The sequence below is a fragment of the Mya arenaria genome, chromosome 3 (assembly GCF_026914265.1).
Source record: "Mya arenaria isolate MELC-2E11 chromosome 3, ASM2691426v1".
NCBI lineage: Eukaryota > Metazoa > Mollusca > Bivalvia > Myida > Myidae > Mya > Mya arenaria.
Window position 1 is genome coordinate 37,439,138 of NC_069124.1, and position 17,302 is coordinate 37,456,439.

At 33.8% G+C, this 17,302-nt stretch overlaps 1 protein-coding gene across 1 annotated transcript in view; it reads left to right on the forward strand.

Annotated features, from left to right (window-relative positions):
- Nucleotides 1-14,426, forward strand: part of LOC128225995 (ras-specific guanine nucleotide-releasing factor 1-like) — a 139,322-nt gene extending 124,896 nt beyond the window's left edge. Inside the window, exons 10-15 of the mRNA XM_052935888.1 lie at nucleotides 2,685-2,822; nucleotides 3,159-3,238; nucleotides 4,048-4,124; nucleotides 12,867-12,983; nucleotides 13,372-13,482; nucleotides 14,394-14,426. Of these exons, the coding sequence (XP_052791848.1) occupies nucleotides 2,685-2,822; nucleotides 3,159-3,238; nucleotides 4,048-4,124; nucleotides 12,867-12,983; nucleotides 13,372-13,482; nucleotides 14,394-14,426 (556 nt within the window). The remainder of the gene's footprint in view (nucleotides 1-2,684; nucleotides 2,823-3,158; nucleotides 3,239-4,047; nucleotides 4,125-12,866; nucleotides 12,984-13,371; nucleotides 13,483-14,393) is intronic.
- The last annotated feature ends 2,876 nt before the right edge of the window (nucleotides 14,427-17,302 follow it).

Genomic DNA, 17,302 nt, shown 5'->3' on the forward strand with positions numbered 1-17,302 from the left:
TTGGGTTTTTATATGTATTTACTGTTTAATTGAAATAACATTAGGGTTTTATATGTATTCGTTTACTGCTTATTTTGGATTATACTAGATTTTATATGTATTTACTGCTTAATTGGGCTTACACTAGGTACTCTTGAGTCTTTATATGTATTTGCTGATTAATTGGGATTACACTAGGGTTTTATGTGTATTTACTGCTTTTTTTGGATTGCACTAGGGTTTTTATATGTATTTTCTGCTTATTTGGGATAACACAAGGGCTTAATGTATTTACTGCTTATTTTGGATTACACTAGTTTGTGTATGTATTTAATTACTACTTAATTGGGATTACATAGGGTTGTATGTGTATCTACTGCTTAATTGGGGTTACACTAGGGTTTTATGTGTATTTACTGCTTAATTGGGATTACACTAGGGTTTTATGTGTATTTACTGCTTAATTGGGATTACACTAGGGTTTTATGTGTATTTACTGCTTAATTGGGCTTACACTAGGTACTCTTGAGTCTTTATATGTATTTGCTGATTAATTGGGATTACACTAGGGTTTTATGTGTATTTACTGCTTTTTTTGGATTGCACTAGGGTTTTTATATGTATTTTCTGCTTATTTGGGATAACACAAGGGCTTAATGTATTTACTGATTATTTTGGATTACACTAGTTTGTGTATGTATTTAATTACTACTTAATTGGGACTACATAGGGTTGTATGTGTATCTACTGCTTAATTGGGGTTACACTAGGGTTTTATGTGTATTTACTGCTTAATTGGGATTACACTAGGGTTTTATGTGTATTTACTGCTTAATTGGGGTTACACTAGGGTTTTATATGTATCTACTGCTAATTGGGATTTCACTAGTGTATGTGTAACACTGGGTGCTCTTGAGATTTTATGTCAATTTACTGCTTAATTGGGATTACACTACGTGCACTTTAGTGTTATGATGTTACTGCGTAAATGAGATTACTCCAGGTGCACTTGAGCCTTTATGTGTATTTACTGCTAAGATGAGATTACTCTAGGTGCACTTCAGCCTTTATGTGTATTTACTGCTAAGTTGAGATTACTCTAGGTGTACTTGAGCTTTTATGTGTATTTACTGCTTAGTTGAGATTACTCTAAGTGCACTTGAGCTTTTATGTGTATTTACTGCTAAGTTGAGATTACTTTAGGTGCACTTGAGCCTTTATGTGTATTTACTGCTAAGTTGAGATTACTCTAGGTGCACTTCAGCCTTTATGTGTATTTACTGCTAAGTTGAGATTACTCTAGGTGTACTTGAGCTTTTATGTGTATTTACTGCTAAGTTGAGATTACTCTAGGTGCACTTGAGCCTTTATGTGTATTTACTGCTAAGTTAAGATTACTCTAGATGCACTTGAGCCTTTATGTGTATTTACTGCGTAGTTGAGATTACTCTAGGTGCACTTGAGCTCTTATGTGTATTTACTGCTTTATAAGTTGAGATTACTATAGGTGCACTTGAGCTTTTACATGTATTTACTGCTTAATTGAGATTACAAATAGGCTACACAGAGTTATTAATTTTGGCATTGGTTGGGGCACCAGTGGCGTCTGCAAAACATTGTACAGACAATAACTTCTGTATTTACTGTTTTTGGACAGATTATAATACACCAGTCAATTGTAACCACGGACCCCCCAGGTCCGGGGAATAGCTGGGACTGTGACTTTTGGTCCAGCCAACCCCGGGTAAAATCCCCGCCCTGCCGGGACGAACAGATGGTAAAATCCCCACCAAATGTCCCCGCACCCCAGAGACCCTAGGTAAGGCCCATTCCCCGCTATATTTTGCGCAAAGACAAAACCACCGCATTCACCCGGCACTTCGGGGCCACCTGAAAGGTAAAAACACGGCCCATTTCCCCGGCTATCCCCGGACCTGGGGGGGGGCGTGGTTACAATTGACTGGTGCATAATATGCTGGTCTACATGATCTGATTTATTGCTCTCATTTCCTCAAACATTAACAATGACAGCTGACATGATAAAACATCGGTATATTTTCATGCTAAGCTTGTTAAACTTACCATCAATAAAGTGCTTAGTTTAACTTGATGTGATTTTCATGACATCAAGTCAAATTCTGACGTCAACCTTCTGGGAGTCATTTTGTGCCAGCTGAAAATGAGAGTATGGAGATACAGCTTTGAAGAAATCAGCGATGTGTTAGTAGTATGGAAGGATCCAAGATGGACAGCAGAGTGTTAGTGTTAGACTTCCTAGCAGTCGACCAGTGTCAATTACGTAAATTTATGTCACGCAATAGAACTGCTTTACAAGGAACATTTCACAACAATTCATGAAATTTAAGCAAGAGTTGAACTGTAATAACATAACTATGTAGAACAGTATCATGATCAACAATATAAGAGGAAAATGTGTGCCAGATGGATTGTAAGATACTATTAAAGGTGATCGGATGCAAGAAAGTTGACTATTTATGTGCCATGTTACACATTGAATGACATTGCCATACAGACTGCTTTCCACTTATTTATTGGTGTATGAATATTAGTTTTTGTTGCATCAATATGCCATATCGTAAAACTTTCAGTGTGTTTCTTTATGTTTGAAGAAATGAGAGCAACTTTCTGCCTTTATTAATAGGCCTGTATATTGTAAACAAACCAATATGTCAATGTCTTTTCAGCATGGTAGAGTGTGAAGAAGAATACAATCAACAGCTGTCTACTTTGGTCTGCTGCTTCCTGCGGCCTCTCCGCATGGCTGCCTCCTCTAAGAAGCCTCCCATCACGCATGAGGATGTCAACTCCATCTTCCTTAACAGGTACACCAAGATAATGTTCAAAACACATTGAAATTTGTTTTCTTAAAATTGTGTAACTTTAATTTCTTTAAAAAGTATGTTACAGTGCTAATGGCGTGACTTTCTCCAAGAGCCCCCATAATACACACAAGAAAATACCGGTAGTGATTAAATGAGTTTGAACCCCAGCAGGGTACATCCCTTGATTTCTCAAAAAAAGAACACCACATTTCTACCCAGAAAACAGACTTGAGCAAAATTCATGTGAGGTTATGTCTGTCTTCACAATTAAGCTAAAATTAGTAATTATAAACTAAATTTGGGAGAAAATTCAATTTTACGCGTATTGTATTTCAGTGAGACACTGTTGTTCCTTCACCAGATCTTCTTCAAGGGCCTGTGTGCGAGGCTGGAAAACTGGCCCACCCTGGTCCTTGGTAAGTCTTTGACATAAATGGGTTTCATGACAGTTTACAGTTTTAATTTGTAACCGTCCGCTGTAGACTGCAGATGTGCATTCATGATAGTATAACATTCCGTTATAAACGGAAGTACGTTCATAGTACATATGTTGACTTGGTTGGTAAGATGCAAATTAGCAAAGTCCGGGCTCTGTGTGGATTGAGAATTTACTTTATATAAAGACCAAGGGACCCCTTCAGGGTCTAGCATGCTTTTCTCTGAAGGGATCTGTTTGCCTTGTTGATGTCGCACATTACAAATGGTGGCAGCGGTGGGATGTTGACAATTGCCGAATCGGAGTTGCCTTACCCACGAGTTCCCCAGACCAAGACTCAAGATGAGTCTTCTCGAAGGGGAAGGTAATGTAATGGTCTGCTGTAGGCGGCGGATGTGCGTTATAGTATAACATTTCATTACAGATGGAAGTACATTCGTTGTATGTATGTTTACTTGGTTGGTAAGATGCAAATTAGCAAAGCCCGGGCTCTGTGTGGATTGAGAATTTACTGTATATAAAGACCAGTGGACCCCTTCAGGGTCGAGCATGCTTTTCTCTGAAGAGATCTGTAGGCCTTGTTGACATCGCACATCACAAATGTTAAATGGTGTCATACATAATTTATTTATGATCAATATTTTTTTAACTTTAATACTCATCCATGATTCTTTCAATTTATTATACTGTCTACTTTTGTAAGTATTAAACAGTTTTCATTAAACTTTTTATAATCAAAGAACGAAAATATTGAAGATACTGGTACATGTTTTTTTTGTTATTTTTCAGGAGATCTGTTTGATATGTTGCTGCCTATGTTGTGTATATACCAGGAATATGTAAGAAATCATCATTATAGTCTTCAGGTAAGTTATTGTCTATGTTGTATATATAGTACAGGAATATGTAAGAAATCATCATTATAGTCTTCAGGTAAGTTATTGTCTATGTTGTATATATAGTACAGGAATATGTAAGAAATCATCATTATAGTCTTCAGGTAAGTTATTGTCTATGTTGTATATATAGTACAGGAATATGTAAGAAATCATCATTATAGTCTTCAGGTAAGTTATTGTCTATGTTGTATATATAGTACAGGAATATGTAAGAAATCATCATTATAGTACTCAGGTAAGTTATTGTCTATGTTGTATATATAGTACAGGAATATGTAAGAAATCATCATTATAGTCTTCAGGTAAGTTATTGTCTATGTTGTATATATAGTACAGGAATATGTAAGAAATCATCATTATAGTCTTCAGGTAAGTTATTGTCTATGTTGTATATATAGTACAGGAATATGTTAGAAATCATCATTATAGTACTCAGGTAAGTTATTGTCTATGTTGTATATATAGTACAGGAATATGTAAGAAATCATCATTATAGTCCTCAGGTAAGTTGCTGTCTTTGTTGTATATATAGTACAGGAATATGTAAGAAATCATCATTATAGTTTTCAGGTAAGTTATTGTCTATGTTGTATATATAGTACAGGAATATGTAAGAAATCATCATTATAGTTTTCAGGTAAGTTATTGTCTATGTTGTATATATAGTACAGGAATATGTAAGAAATCATCATTATAGTTTTCAGGTAAGTTATTGTCTATGTTGTATATATAGTACAGGAATATGTTAGAAATCATCATTATAGTTTTCAGGTAAGTTATTGTCTATGTTGTATATATAGTACAGGAATATGTAAGAAATCATCATTATAGTCCTCAGGTAAGTTGCTGTCTATGTTGTATATATGATATTTTATGGAAAAACATAAAATCATTTATAAACTTAAACAAATAAACTATTAGTTGTGTGTCACCTTTTTAACCGTTAGGGTATTTTCTTAGCATTGTTTATTATTTTTAACCAATCATTTGACTAGATTTCATCACGTGACACGCCTAAGCCAATGACATTGTTCTTGGCTATTCTCAGATATTTTTCGGCGTGGGCGATTGCCTCGCCAAACTAAATGAATTTTTGATTACCTCCTCCTCCCCTACTCCTCCTATGAGAATATTCTTATTTCATATTATTTACATTTTTTCCTGTTCATGATTTCTGTGTGTAACTTTTATTTCCTTTATGTAAAAACTACATGTGTATGTATATTAGTTCTTAACACTTTTATAGGGCGGTTTTATCCACCCAGATATGATCTCTTGGAAAAACTACATGTGTATATATATTAGTTTAGAACACTTTTATGGCATTTTGAATGAATGCCCTTTTTTCATTCAATCAACGTGTTTGTTTTTCCCTTCGTCCATACAAGTTCGCCTTAGACTGGTTTTCGTTCTACCTAACCTTGGTCAATATATAACTAGTACCAGGAATATGTTAGAAATCATCATTATAGTCTTCAGGTAAGTTGCTGTCTATGTTGTATATATAGTACAGGAATATGTTAGAAATCATCATTATAGTCCTCAGGTAAGTTGCTGTCTATGTTGTATATATAGTACCAGGAATATGTTAGAAATCATCATTTTAGTCCTCAGGTAAGTTGCTGTCTATGTTGTGTATATAGTACCAGGAATATGTTAGAAATCATCATTATAGTCCTCAGGTAAGTTGCTGTCTATGTTGTATATATAGTACATGAATATGTTAGAAATCATCATTATAGTACTCAGGTAAGTTGCTGTCTATGTTGTATATAGTACCAGGAATATGTTAGAAATCATCATTATAGTCCTCAGGTAAGTTGCTGTCTATGTTGTATATATAGTACAGGAATATGTTAGAAATCATCATTATAGTCCTCAGGTAAGTTGCTGTCTCTGTTGTATATATAGTACCAGGAATATGTTAGAAATCATCATTATAGTCTTCAGGTAAGTTGCTGTCTATGTTGTGTATATAGTACAGGAATATGTTAGAAATCATCATTATAGTCCTCAGGTAAGTTGCTGTCTATGTTGTATATATAAGTACTGGAATATGTTAGAAATCATCATTATAGTACTCAGGTAAGTTGCTGTCTATGTTGTGTATATAGTACAGGAATATGTTAGAAATCATCATTATAGTCCTCAGGTAAGTTGCTGTCTATGTTGTATATATAGTACAGGAATATGTTAGAAATCATCATTTTAGTCCTCAGGTAAGTTGCTGTCTATGTTGTGTATATAGTACCAGGAATATGTTAGAAATCATCATTATAGTACTCAGGTAAGTTGCTGTCTATGTTATATATAGTACCAGGAATATGTTAGAAATCATCATTATAGTCCTCAGGTAAGTTGCTGTCTATGTTGTATATATAGTACAGGAATATGTTAGAAATCATCATTTTAGTCCTCAGGTAAGTTGCTGTCTATGTTGTATATATAGTACCAGGAATATGTTAGAAATCATCATTTTAGTCCTCAGGTAAGTTGCTGTCTATGTTGTATATAGTACAGGAATATGTTAGAAATCATCATTATAGTCCTCAGGTAAGTTGCTGTCTATGTTGTATATAGTACCAGGAATATGTTGGAAATCATCATTTTAGTCCTCAGGTAAGTTGCTGTCTATGTTGTATATAGTACAGGAATATGTTAGAAATCATCATTATAGTACTCAGGTAAGTTGCTGTCTATGTTGTATATAGTACCAGGAATATGTTAGAAATCATCATTTTAGTCCTCAGGTAAGTTGCTGTCTATGTTGTATATATAGTACCAGGAATATGTTAGAAATCATCATTATAGTCCTCAGGTAAGTTGCTGTCTATGTTGTATATATAGTACAGGAATATGTTAGAAATCATCATTTTAGTCCTCAGGTAAGTTGCTGTCTATGTTGTATATAGTACCAGGAATATGTTAGAAATCATCATTATAGTACTCAGGTAAGTTGCTGTCTATGTTGTATATATAGTAAAGGAATATGTTAGAAATCATCATTATAGTCTTCAGGTAAGTTGCTGTCTATGTTGTATATATAGTACAGGAATATGTTAGAAATCATCATTATAGTACTCAGGTAAGTTGCTGTCTATGTTGTATATATAGTACCATGAATATGTTAGAAATCATCATTATAGTCCTCAGGTAAGTTGCTGTCTATGTTGTATATATAGTACCAGGAATATGTTAGAAATCATCATTATATAAATAGTCCTCAGGTAATTAGTTGCTGTCTATGTTGTATATAGTACCAGGAATATGTTAGAAATCATCATTATAGTCCTCAGGTAAGTTGCTGTCTATGTTGTATATAGTACCAGGAATATGTTAGAAATCATCATTATAGTCCTCAGGTAAGTTGCTGTCTATGTTTTATATATAGTACCAGGAATATGTTAGAAATCATCATTATAGTCTTCAGGTAAGTTGCTGTCTATGTTGTATATAGTACCAGGAATATGTTAGAAATCATCATTATAGTCCTCAGGTAAGTTGCTGTCTATGTTTTATATAGTACCAGGAATATGTTAGAAATCATCATTATAGTACTCAGGTAAGTTGCTGTCTATGTTGTATATAGTACCAGGAATATGTTAGAAATCATCATTATAGTCCTCAGGTAAGTTGCTGTCTATGTTGTATATATAGTACAGGAATATGTTAGAAATCATCATTATAGTACTCAGGTAAGTTGCTGTCTATGTTGTATATAGTACCAGGAATATGTTAGAAATCATCATTATAGTCCTCAGGTAAGTTGCTGTCTATGTTGTATATATAGTACAGGAATATGTTAGAAATCATCATTATAGTACTCAGGTAAGTTGCTGTCTATGTTGTATATAGTACCAGGAATATGTTAGAAATCATCATTATAGTCCTCAGGTAAGTTGCTGTCTATGTTGTATATATAGTACAGGAATATGTTAGAAATCATCATTATAGTACTCAGGTAAGTTGCTGTCTATGTTGTATATAGTACCAGGAATATGTTAGAAATCATCATTATAGTCTTCAGGTAAGTTGCTGTCTATGTTTTATATATAGTACCAGGTATATGTTAGAAATCATCATTATAGTCCTCAGGTAAGTTGCTGTCTATGTTGTATATATAGTACAGGAATATGTTAGAAATCATCATTATAGTACTCAGGTAAGTTGCTGTCTATGTTGTATATAGTACCAGGAATATGTTAGAAATCATCATTATAGTACTCAGGTAAGTTGCTGTCTATGTTGTATATAGTACCAGGAATATGTTAGAAATCATCATTATAGTACTCAGGTAAGTTGCTGTCTATGTTTTATATATAGTACCAGGTATATGTTAGAAATCATCATTATAGTCCTCAGGTAAGTTGCTGTCTATGTTGTATATATAGTACCAGGAATATGTTAGAAATCATCATTATAGTCCTCAGGTAAGTTGCTGTCTATGTTGTATATAGTACCAGGAATATGTTAGAAATCATCATTATAGTCTTCAGGTAAGTTGCTGTCTATGTTTTATATATAGTACCAGGTATATGTTAGAAATCATCATTATAGTCCTCAGGTAAGTTGCTGTCTATGTTGTATATATAGTACCAGGAATATGTTAGAAATCATCATTATAGTCCTCAGGTAAGTTGCTGTCTATGTTGTATATAGTACCAGGAATATGTTAGAAATCATCATTATAGTCCTCAGGTAAGTTGCTGTCTATGTTGTATATATAGTACCAGGAATATGTTAGAAATCATCATTATAGTCCTCAGGTAAGTTGCTGTCTATGTTGTATATATAGTACCAGGTATATGTTAGAAATCATCATTATAGTCCTCAGGTAAGTTGCTGTCTATGTTTTATATATAGTACCAGGAATATGTTAGAAATCATCATTAAAGTCCTCAGGTAAGTTGCTGTCTATGTTGTATATTGTACCAGGAATATGTTAGAAATCATCATTATAGTCCTCAGGTAAGTTGCTGTCTATGTTGTATATAGTACCAGGAATATGTTAGAAATCATCATTATAGTCCTCAGGTAAGTTGCTGTCTATGTTTTATATATAGTACCAGGAATATGTTAGAAATCATCATTATAGTCCTCAGGTAAGTTGCTGTCTATGTTGTATATAGTACCAGGAATATGTTAGAAATCATCATTATAGTACTCAGGTAAGTTGCTGTCTATGTTGTATATATAGTACAGGAATATGTTAGAAATCATCATTATAGTACTCAGGTAAGTTGCTGTCTATGTTGTATATAGTACCAGGAATATGTTAGAAATCATCATTATAGTCCTCAGGTAAGTTGCTGTCTATGTTTTATATATAGTACCAGGAATATGTTAGAAATCATCATTATAGTCCTCAGGTAAGTTGCTGTCTATGTTGTATATATAGTACCAGGAATATGTTAGAAATCATCATTATAGTCCTCAGGTAAGTTGCTGTCTATGTTGTATATATAGTACCAGGAATATGTTAGAAATCATCATTATAGTCCTCAGGTAAGTTGCTGTCTATGTTGTATATAGTACCAGGAATATGTTAGAAATCATCATTATAGTACTCAGGTAAGTTGCTGTCTATGTTGTATATAGTACCAGGAATATGTTAGAAATCATCATTATAGTCCTCAGGTAAGTTGCTGTCTATGTTGTATATATAGTACAGGAATATGTTAGAAATCATCATTATAGTCCTCAGGTAAGTTGCTGTCTATGTTTTATATATAGTACCAGGTATATGTTAGAAATCATCATTATAGTCCTCAGGTAAGTTGCTGTCTATGTTTTATATATAGTACCAGGAATATGTTAGAAATCATCATTAAAGTCCTCAGGTAAGTTGCTGTCTATGTTGTATATTGTACCAGGAATATGTTAGAAATCATCATTATAGTCCTCAGGTAAGTTGCTGTCTATGTTGTATATAGTACCAGGAATATGTTAGAAATCATCATTATAGTCCTCAGGTAAGTTGCTGTCTATGTTTTATATATAGTACCAGGAATATGTTAGAAATCATCATTATAGTCCTCAGGTAAGTTGCTGTCTATGTTGTATATATAGTACCAGGAATATGTTAGAAATCATCATTATAGTCCTCAGGTAAGTTGCTGTCTATGTTGTATATAGTACCAGGAATATGTTAGAAATCATCATTATAGTCCTCAGGTAAGTTGCTGTCTATGTTGTATATATAGTACCAGGAATATGTTAGAAATCATCATTATAGTCCTCAGGTAAGTTGCTGTCTATGTTTTATATATAGTACCAGGAATATGTTAGAAATCATCATTATAGTACTCAGGTAAGTTGCTGTCTATGTTGTATATAGTACCAGGAATATGTTAGAAATCATCATTATAGTCCTCAGGTAAGTTGCTGTCTATGTTGTATATAGTACCAGGAATATGTTAGAAATCATCATTATAGTCCTTAGGGAAGTTGCTGTCTATGTTGTGTATATAGTTCCTAAAATATGTAAGTAATCATCAATATAGTCCTCAGGTATGTAACTGCCTATTTCGTGTATATAAATCTGAGAATATGTTAAAAATCATCTTTATATATATATATATTAAGGATGCAAACGAATGGCAAAACTGATATTCGAATGTTCGGTAATTCTTTCGATCAAATATTCGAATATTCGATTACCAAAATACATATTTTACAAGTTATAATAAACTATTAATATTATTCGCTAAAGTAATAGCCAGAGCATTTTAATCCTACTTCGTCGTAGCCAGTTCTCGGACCCTGATTTTCCATAAATGAGCCTCTGAAATTCCCAGTTTTTGAAAAGAAGAAAGCAAAATATTATTTTGAAAAGAAGAAAGCAAAAGATTATGAACCAACAAAAAATATCGAATTATTTCAATTTCACTACCTTAATATTTGTAAACAATTTGAAATTAGATTGATGGCTGGTCAAATGGCATAATGCGCCTTTTGTAGGTCTTTTCGTAGGACGAGCAGCCCCATTCTTGCATTTACCTCTACTAAATATAACTATGGAAAAGCGGCTATTGAATTGCGATTTCAGCAATGTTGCACAGAAGACAGCACATTGGAGGCCGATTCATTCAATCCTTATTTTGCAAAGGCATTTAGATTTACAGAAAATGATTAATATTTTAGATGTCACTTGTCAAATAGCCAAATATTGTAAAATTAGAAGGGTCTTTTATAATACCCGACCATACGTCCTTAAATGACATATGATGCATGTTTAGTGTATTGCCATCTAATTCACACCTCTGGCATTATGGGCCAAGCGTTGTAAAAACAAGATAAACATACTTTATACACAACAACAGATTTGTGGGCAAAATTATTATGAATCTATTTATTAACCAAAAAAAAAATTATTATTCGAATACCGATTTTGACATTCGAATACCAAACGCTTGATGGAATATTTGAATATATTTTTGCATCCCTAATATATATATATAATCTTCAGGTAAGTTACTGTCTGTGTTGTGTATATATAGTACAGATAATATGTTAGTATCAATATACATGTAGTCCTGAGGTATTTATTTTTAGTTTCTGTCTGTGTTGTGTGTATAGTTCCTGAAATATGTTAGAAATCATCATTATAGTCCTCAGGTAGGGAACATTCTTAGCAATGGTCATTAGCCGCATCGCGTGATTTTGGGTGTTTGGACTTCTTTATTCCAAATGAAATAATCCTAGTAAAAAATACCAACAATTTTGTTTTCAACGTTATTTTATTGTAATTTCTACTGAGCTTTTTCCTTTTAAAGAATTGTCATTGGCGCATCATTTTCTCAATGATTTATGACCAATACTTTACTCATGTCAATAATGTACTTTTGTTATGACAACCTGTATGTGTGGTCAAATTTAGAATTCAAAATGCGCAATACATGATCTCATTTGTAAACCCGTATCTTATGCAATATAAGTGATATCATCATGAAATTTTCAGTATTACTTTCTGAAATGTTATCATTATTCAAATACCAAATAAAATGTATGTTCGAAAGGCCCCAAATTGCGCGATGGGGGCTCATAAGTTGTTGTTATGGTTTTGTTGTTGTTTTTTTAAAAATGTTTGAGGTATTATGATAGCCTATTATGATAGCCTTGAAGGCAACTGCAGTAGTGTGCACACACTTTAGCCAAAAAAGATATTTACAAGAAAATTGATACATACTTTTAAAATGTTATTGGTATAATAAAAGTGGTGGCATCTGCATGCAGGCCTCTTATCTTATTACTTCATTGAATGCAAAATAATTAAAAAAAATGATCAAGGGAGTACTCATTTTCCACCAAGACTCATTATGGTTCATTTATCACTAATGTTGTCATATCTCATGTAAAGCAAGGACTATATTTAGATGACTGTAAATAAATTGGGATTGATGCTGCCTTCAATTCTTACTTAGGTACATGTAGGCAGAAAAAAGGTTATTATGATGAAAACTTACTCCAGTTATCACATCAATGGACTAAATTATTACATTAATGATAACTGTCTTATATTTCAGCTCTGCCAATTGTTTGAAATTGTTTGATGCCAATTGCTGGTATTCTTTCGCAAGTGTTGGCCAATTTACTAACAGAAACCAAAGTTTGTTCAAGCCCATAGTATGAGAAGCCAGCATGTTAAAACAGAACTTTCCATTAATTTAAATAAAACATAGTCAATAAAATGTATAATTTCTTTTAAAGGTGTTGGCTGAGTACAAACAGAAATCTGAGTTTAACAACCTGCTCAAGCGTTATGAGGAGAAGCCGGCATGTGAGACCAGAACCCTTGAGACCTTCCTCACCTATCCTATGCATCAGGTATGTCCAAGAATCACCTTAGCCCTTATAAAACATTTTCTATTATTCCCCGAGTGGTTTCATTAGAGTGGACTAAAGAATTACCCTCTGTCTGTCAGTTTGTTTGACAGTCTGTCCGTCTGTCTGGAAAAATTGGTGTTACAATAACTCACAAGTTTGCAACAGATATTGTGGTTGCTATGGCAATTAAAACAGTGAAATCATGTTCTTGATTGCAGTCTAAATTATTCAATGCTTATTTATATCTATTATTTATCTGTATTCGCTCATTCTGTGTTTTTCAAAATGTGTAGGATGTCATTTGATGATATTGCTCCTGTTAACCGAAAAGACACTGATGATCATCTTATTATGTAAGGAAATATTTACTACAAATGCATTTTACCAGATCCCTCGTTACATCATCACCCTGCATGAGCTGTTGGCCCACACACCTCATGACCATGTTGAGCGTAACAGTCTTGAGTATGCCAAGAGCAAACTCGAGGAACTATCTAAGGTAACTTATTGATTTCAGTAACTGAGTCACTTTAGTAACAGTATTTTATTATAGATTCAAAGTAAGCTAGGATAAATATGCAGGGCAAATAGGGTTAGAAAACATATAATATTTCCGAGGCATACTTTTGGTTATAAACTGGCCCCGCCACAGGGGTCACAAGTTTTATACATATCTATACATAGGGAAGTCTTTGAAAATCTTCATTTTCTGCTTTTATAAGGGTTTCATTGAAAATCTTATTGATTAAAACCGCCGTGGCCAGACCCTTGAGATCTATTTTTTTCCCCTATGAATGGGGAGACATATTGTTTTTGCCCTGTCTGTCTGTCAGTCAGTCTGTACGTCACTCTTCATTTTTGCTCAATAACAAAAGAAGGCTTGGGCCCTGAGGCTGAGAAACTTCATACTTAGTATGCAGGTTGGTCATGACTAGGTAATGACTCCTATTGATTTTGGGATCAGTAGATCAAAGGTTCAAGGTCACAGCGACCTTGAGATGAAAAACTGTTTCTGCTTAATAAATGAAGAACCTTTGGGTCCAGGAACTTCATAATTGGTATGCAAGTTAGTGATGGCCAGTACATAACCCCTATTGATTTGAGATCAGTGGGTCAAAAGACAGGTTGCTGTGACCTTCAGGTGAAAGACTATACATCTATTTCAGTGAATGTAAGTTCTTGTCTGCAGTGATTTTTTTATACTTTCAACACTGTTAAAATGTCGAAAGGGGCGGCAGGTCCTCACATAAGAACTGTCAGTGTAAAAGGGTGTATTTTGGAGTATTCAATGTATTCCTTATTTTTATTTTTGATATGCTCAAAGATCCATTGCCTGACAACTGCCAGGAGGGTAGGCATAGACCACCACTGTTTTTAAAACATAGTTTCATGATTTTTGTGGTATAATAGATCAAGGCCTGCAATGGACTCGTGAAAAACTGATAAAATCATAATAGCATAGATAGGACGCAGGCACTTTTTTAGGCAATAATATGGGGTAAAAAAGTGTGTCTTATGCATAGTTTAATACAGTAAGTCAAAGGTCAAGGTGACCTTGAGGCAAAAAAACACTAAAGAACACTTGCACCCAGGAACTTCATACTTGATATCCAGTTGGTCATTACTAGTAAATGATCTGTACTGATTATAAGGTCAGTAAGTCAAAGGTCAAGATGACCTTGAGGTAAAAGAATGGTTTCAGCTGAATAATTAAAGAAAGCTTGGGCCCAGGAACTTTGTACTTGATTTGCTTGTTTGTCTTGATGTAGTAGATGATTCTTATTGATTTTGGTCACCAGTCTCTGCATCACACTTCTTTCCACTCTATACCTAATAATAATCAAAGCGCTTAAAGCGTTGAATGGCTTTCGGCCTGCAACGCTTTGTGAGTATAGTCATGCAATTGTAGAACATAATATTTAACATCTAAAGATAGTATATTCTCGCTCATAATATTCTTCGCGAAACGTTTAGAGTTTAATGTAGATTCTCAATGAGATCATGAAGTATAAGTCACTTGAAATGTGGAATACGCCAAATAGTTAGTTATAAGGTATCGAGTAATTCCCAATATAATATAAAACCTTATCTGGTGTTTTGGTTTCATAAACAATGTACTGCCACGGATAAAGCATTAATGAAGTTTAAGTAAAATCTACTCTTCACTTCATACTTGACTTCGGCGTATTTGATTTACTACCAGGGTATGCCAGCTAAACCAAATGCATCCCGACAAAATGCATTGGACACATCAATTAGGTTTATGTTTAAGGCTTCTTTCTACAACGCCAAATACCTCTGGATCGAATCACCCATATACCATTTATTCTCTGTATGTTTGATGTACATGTATCTTAGTAATGCCCTCAACATATGCCAATAGTGGACAATATGATCAGATTAATTTTTTTATATGCATATGCATTATGCTACATGCTAAAGATCTTGGACTGAAATGACAGCGACAAACTGAGAAATATTCACATACTTTCCGTTTCATTCGGCATTTCATGACCATGACAAAAATTGTAGCAGGTCGATAGCCTGTCAACGCTTTACACGATTTGATTTGAATGGTAAACATGTATATAATATTCATTTAGTAATGGTTAAAAGTTTGTAAGTATGTATTTTCACAAGAGAATGGTTTAATGCGACACAGATTTTACAAACACAAGTAAAAACTAACAAACTCAATAAACATGCCAAGAAATCCTATCCAATTTTCGATTAAGAAGGAAACCCCTGTATGCCAGCATATACCTGGATTTTAGCAGCATATGCATTATGTTCCATTCAGTAGTTTTGTGCTAAGGGTTAACGGGCTGACTTGGTTCTCAATGTAATTTTTATCAGTTATCTGCTGTAACAGCTAATTCATTTCATTTAATGGCCATTACCACCAGCATGAAATTCAGGGGAGCAATGATTTTGGTCATTTTTCGGAAAAATCTTTCTATAGTGCATGTTTCTTAGGTTTAACGCTTCATCTCATTTTGTTGAGTACGACACTTGTCAAAAATAAAACAAAAATTTCAATAATAGTTTATTATTAAGTATTGACATGATTTCTTAACTATAAAAAAGTATAATTATTAATTAACTAAGCTAAGCATTACATTTTTGATATTGTTTATGAACAATCTCCTTGATAACAATATTTAACCATCTAAACCACACTCTTGAATTATGTTTAAAGATTGAAAACATCAAGTACAAATGTACTAACTATATTTCTTAGTTCCCCAACAGCTAAATATTTTCCTCACCCCGGCCAAATCCTAATATAGCCTCTTATAGAACAATACCGTAATCAAGTCGTTTAATTTAACAACTTGATTACGGTATTGTGCTATAAGAGGCTATTAGGATTTTGCCGGCATGAGGATGTATTTTGACCCAAATAGAACCACGAACCCCAATCAAACTTATCGACTACCGGCTCAAAATGTTATGATTCATGTATATTTAATAAAATGATACCGGGGAGTCGTTTATCTGTGGATGTCGAAAATCTTAAAGGGGCTGTACTCTGTATGATAAAATAGCGGGGAAAAAGAAGAAAATTGTCGAGAACTGACATAAACTTGGCATCGATGTGTACAATGCATTGAAACTTACTAACTGAAGTACCACATAGTTTACAATTTATTTAAGTTTAGCAGTTTTTTCGTATTTTTCCATTAAAAAGATTACTGGATATGTCAACCAGGTAGAATTCATTCCTTATGCCTGATTGGCTAGTCGGTGTTATCACGTGATATTACCGAGGTACGTGTATAGCTTAATTATGTAATTAATAGAGTTAGCCGTTGTAGCTCAGTGGATACGACGCTGGACTGCAATTTTGGCAACACGGGTTCGAACCCGTTCTCCTACACATTTTTTTTTACATTTTGGTACTTTTTTTACAATTATGATATCTAAGCGTAACACATTCCATTAGATAATTGTCCTGAGATTCGTTACAGAAAAAAAACTTTTTTTGGTGCAAATCTGGTGTACAGTCCCTTTAAGGGTTCATTGTACTTTGCGCTCATTATAAATAGATTAATGAAGGGTCTTCGCATTGATACAAAAATCTTAGTTCCTTCATTCACAGCAACATATAGTTGATTAACGCGAGATTAGCAGCATCAGTAGTAGTTATATGATAGTTAGTAGAAGGAATAGTAGTAGCTGTTGTTGTAGAAGTGGCAACAACAACAATTCAGCAGGAGCGGCAGTAGTTTTAGGGGTATCATCATTATCATCATCATCATCATCATCATCATCATCATCATCGGTGGTGGTGGTGGTTGTGGTGGTGTTGACAATGG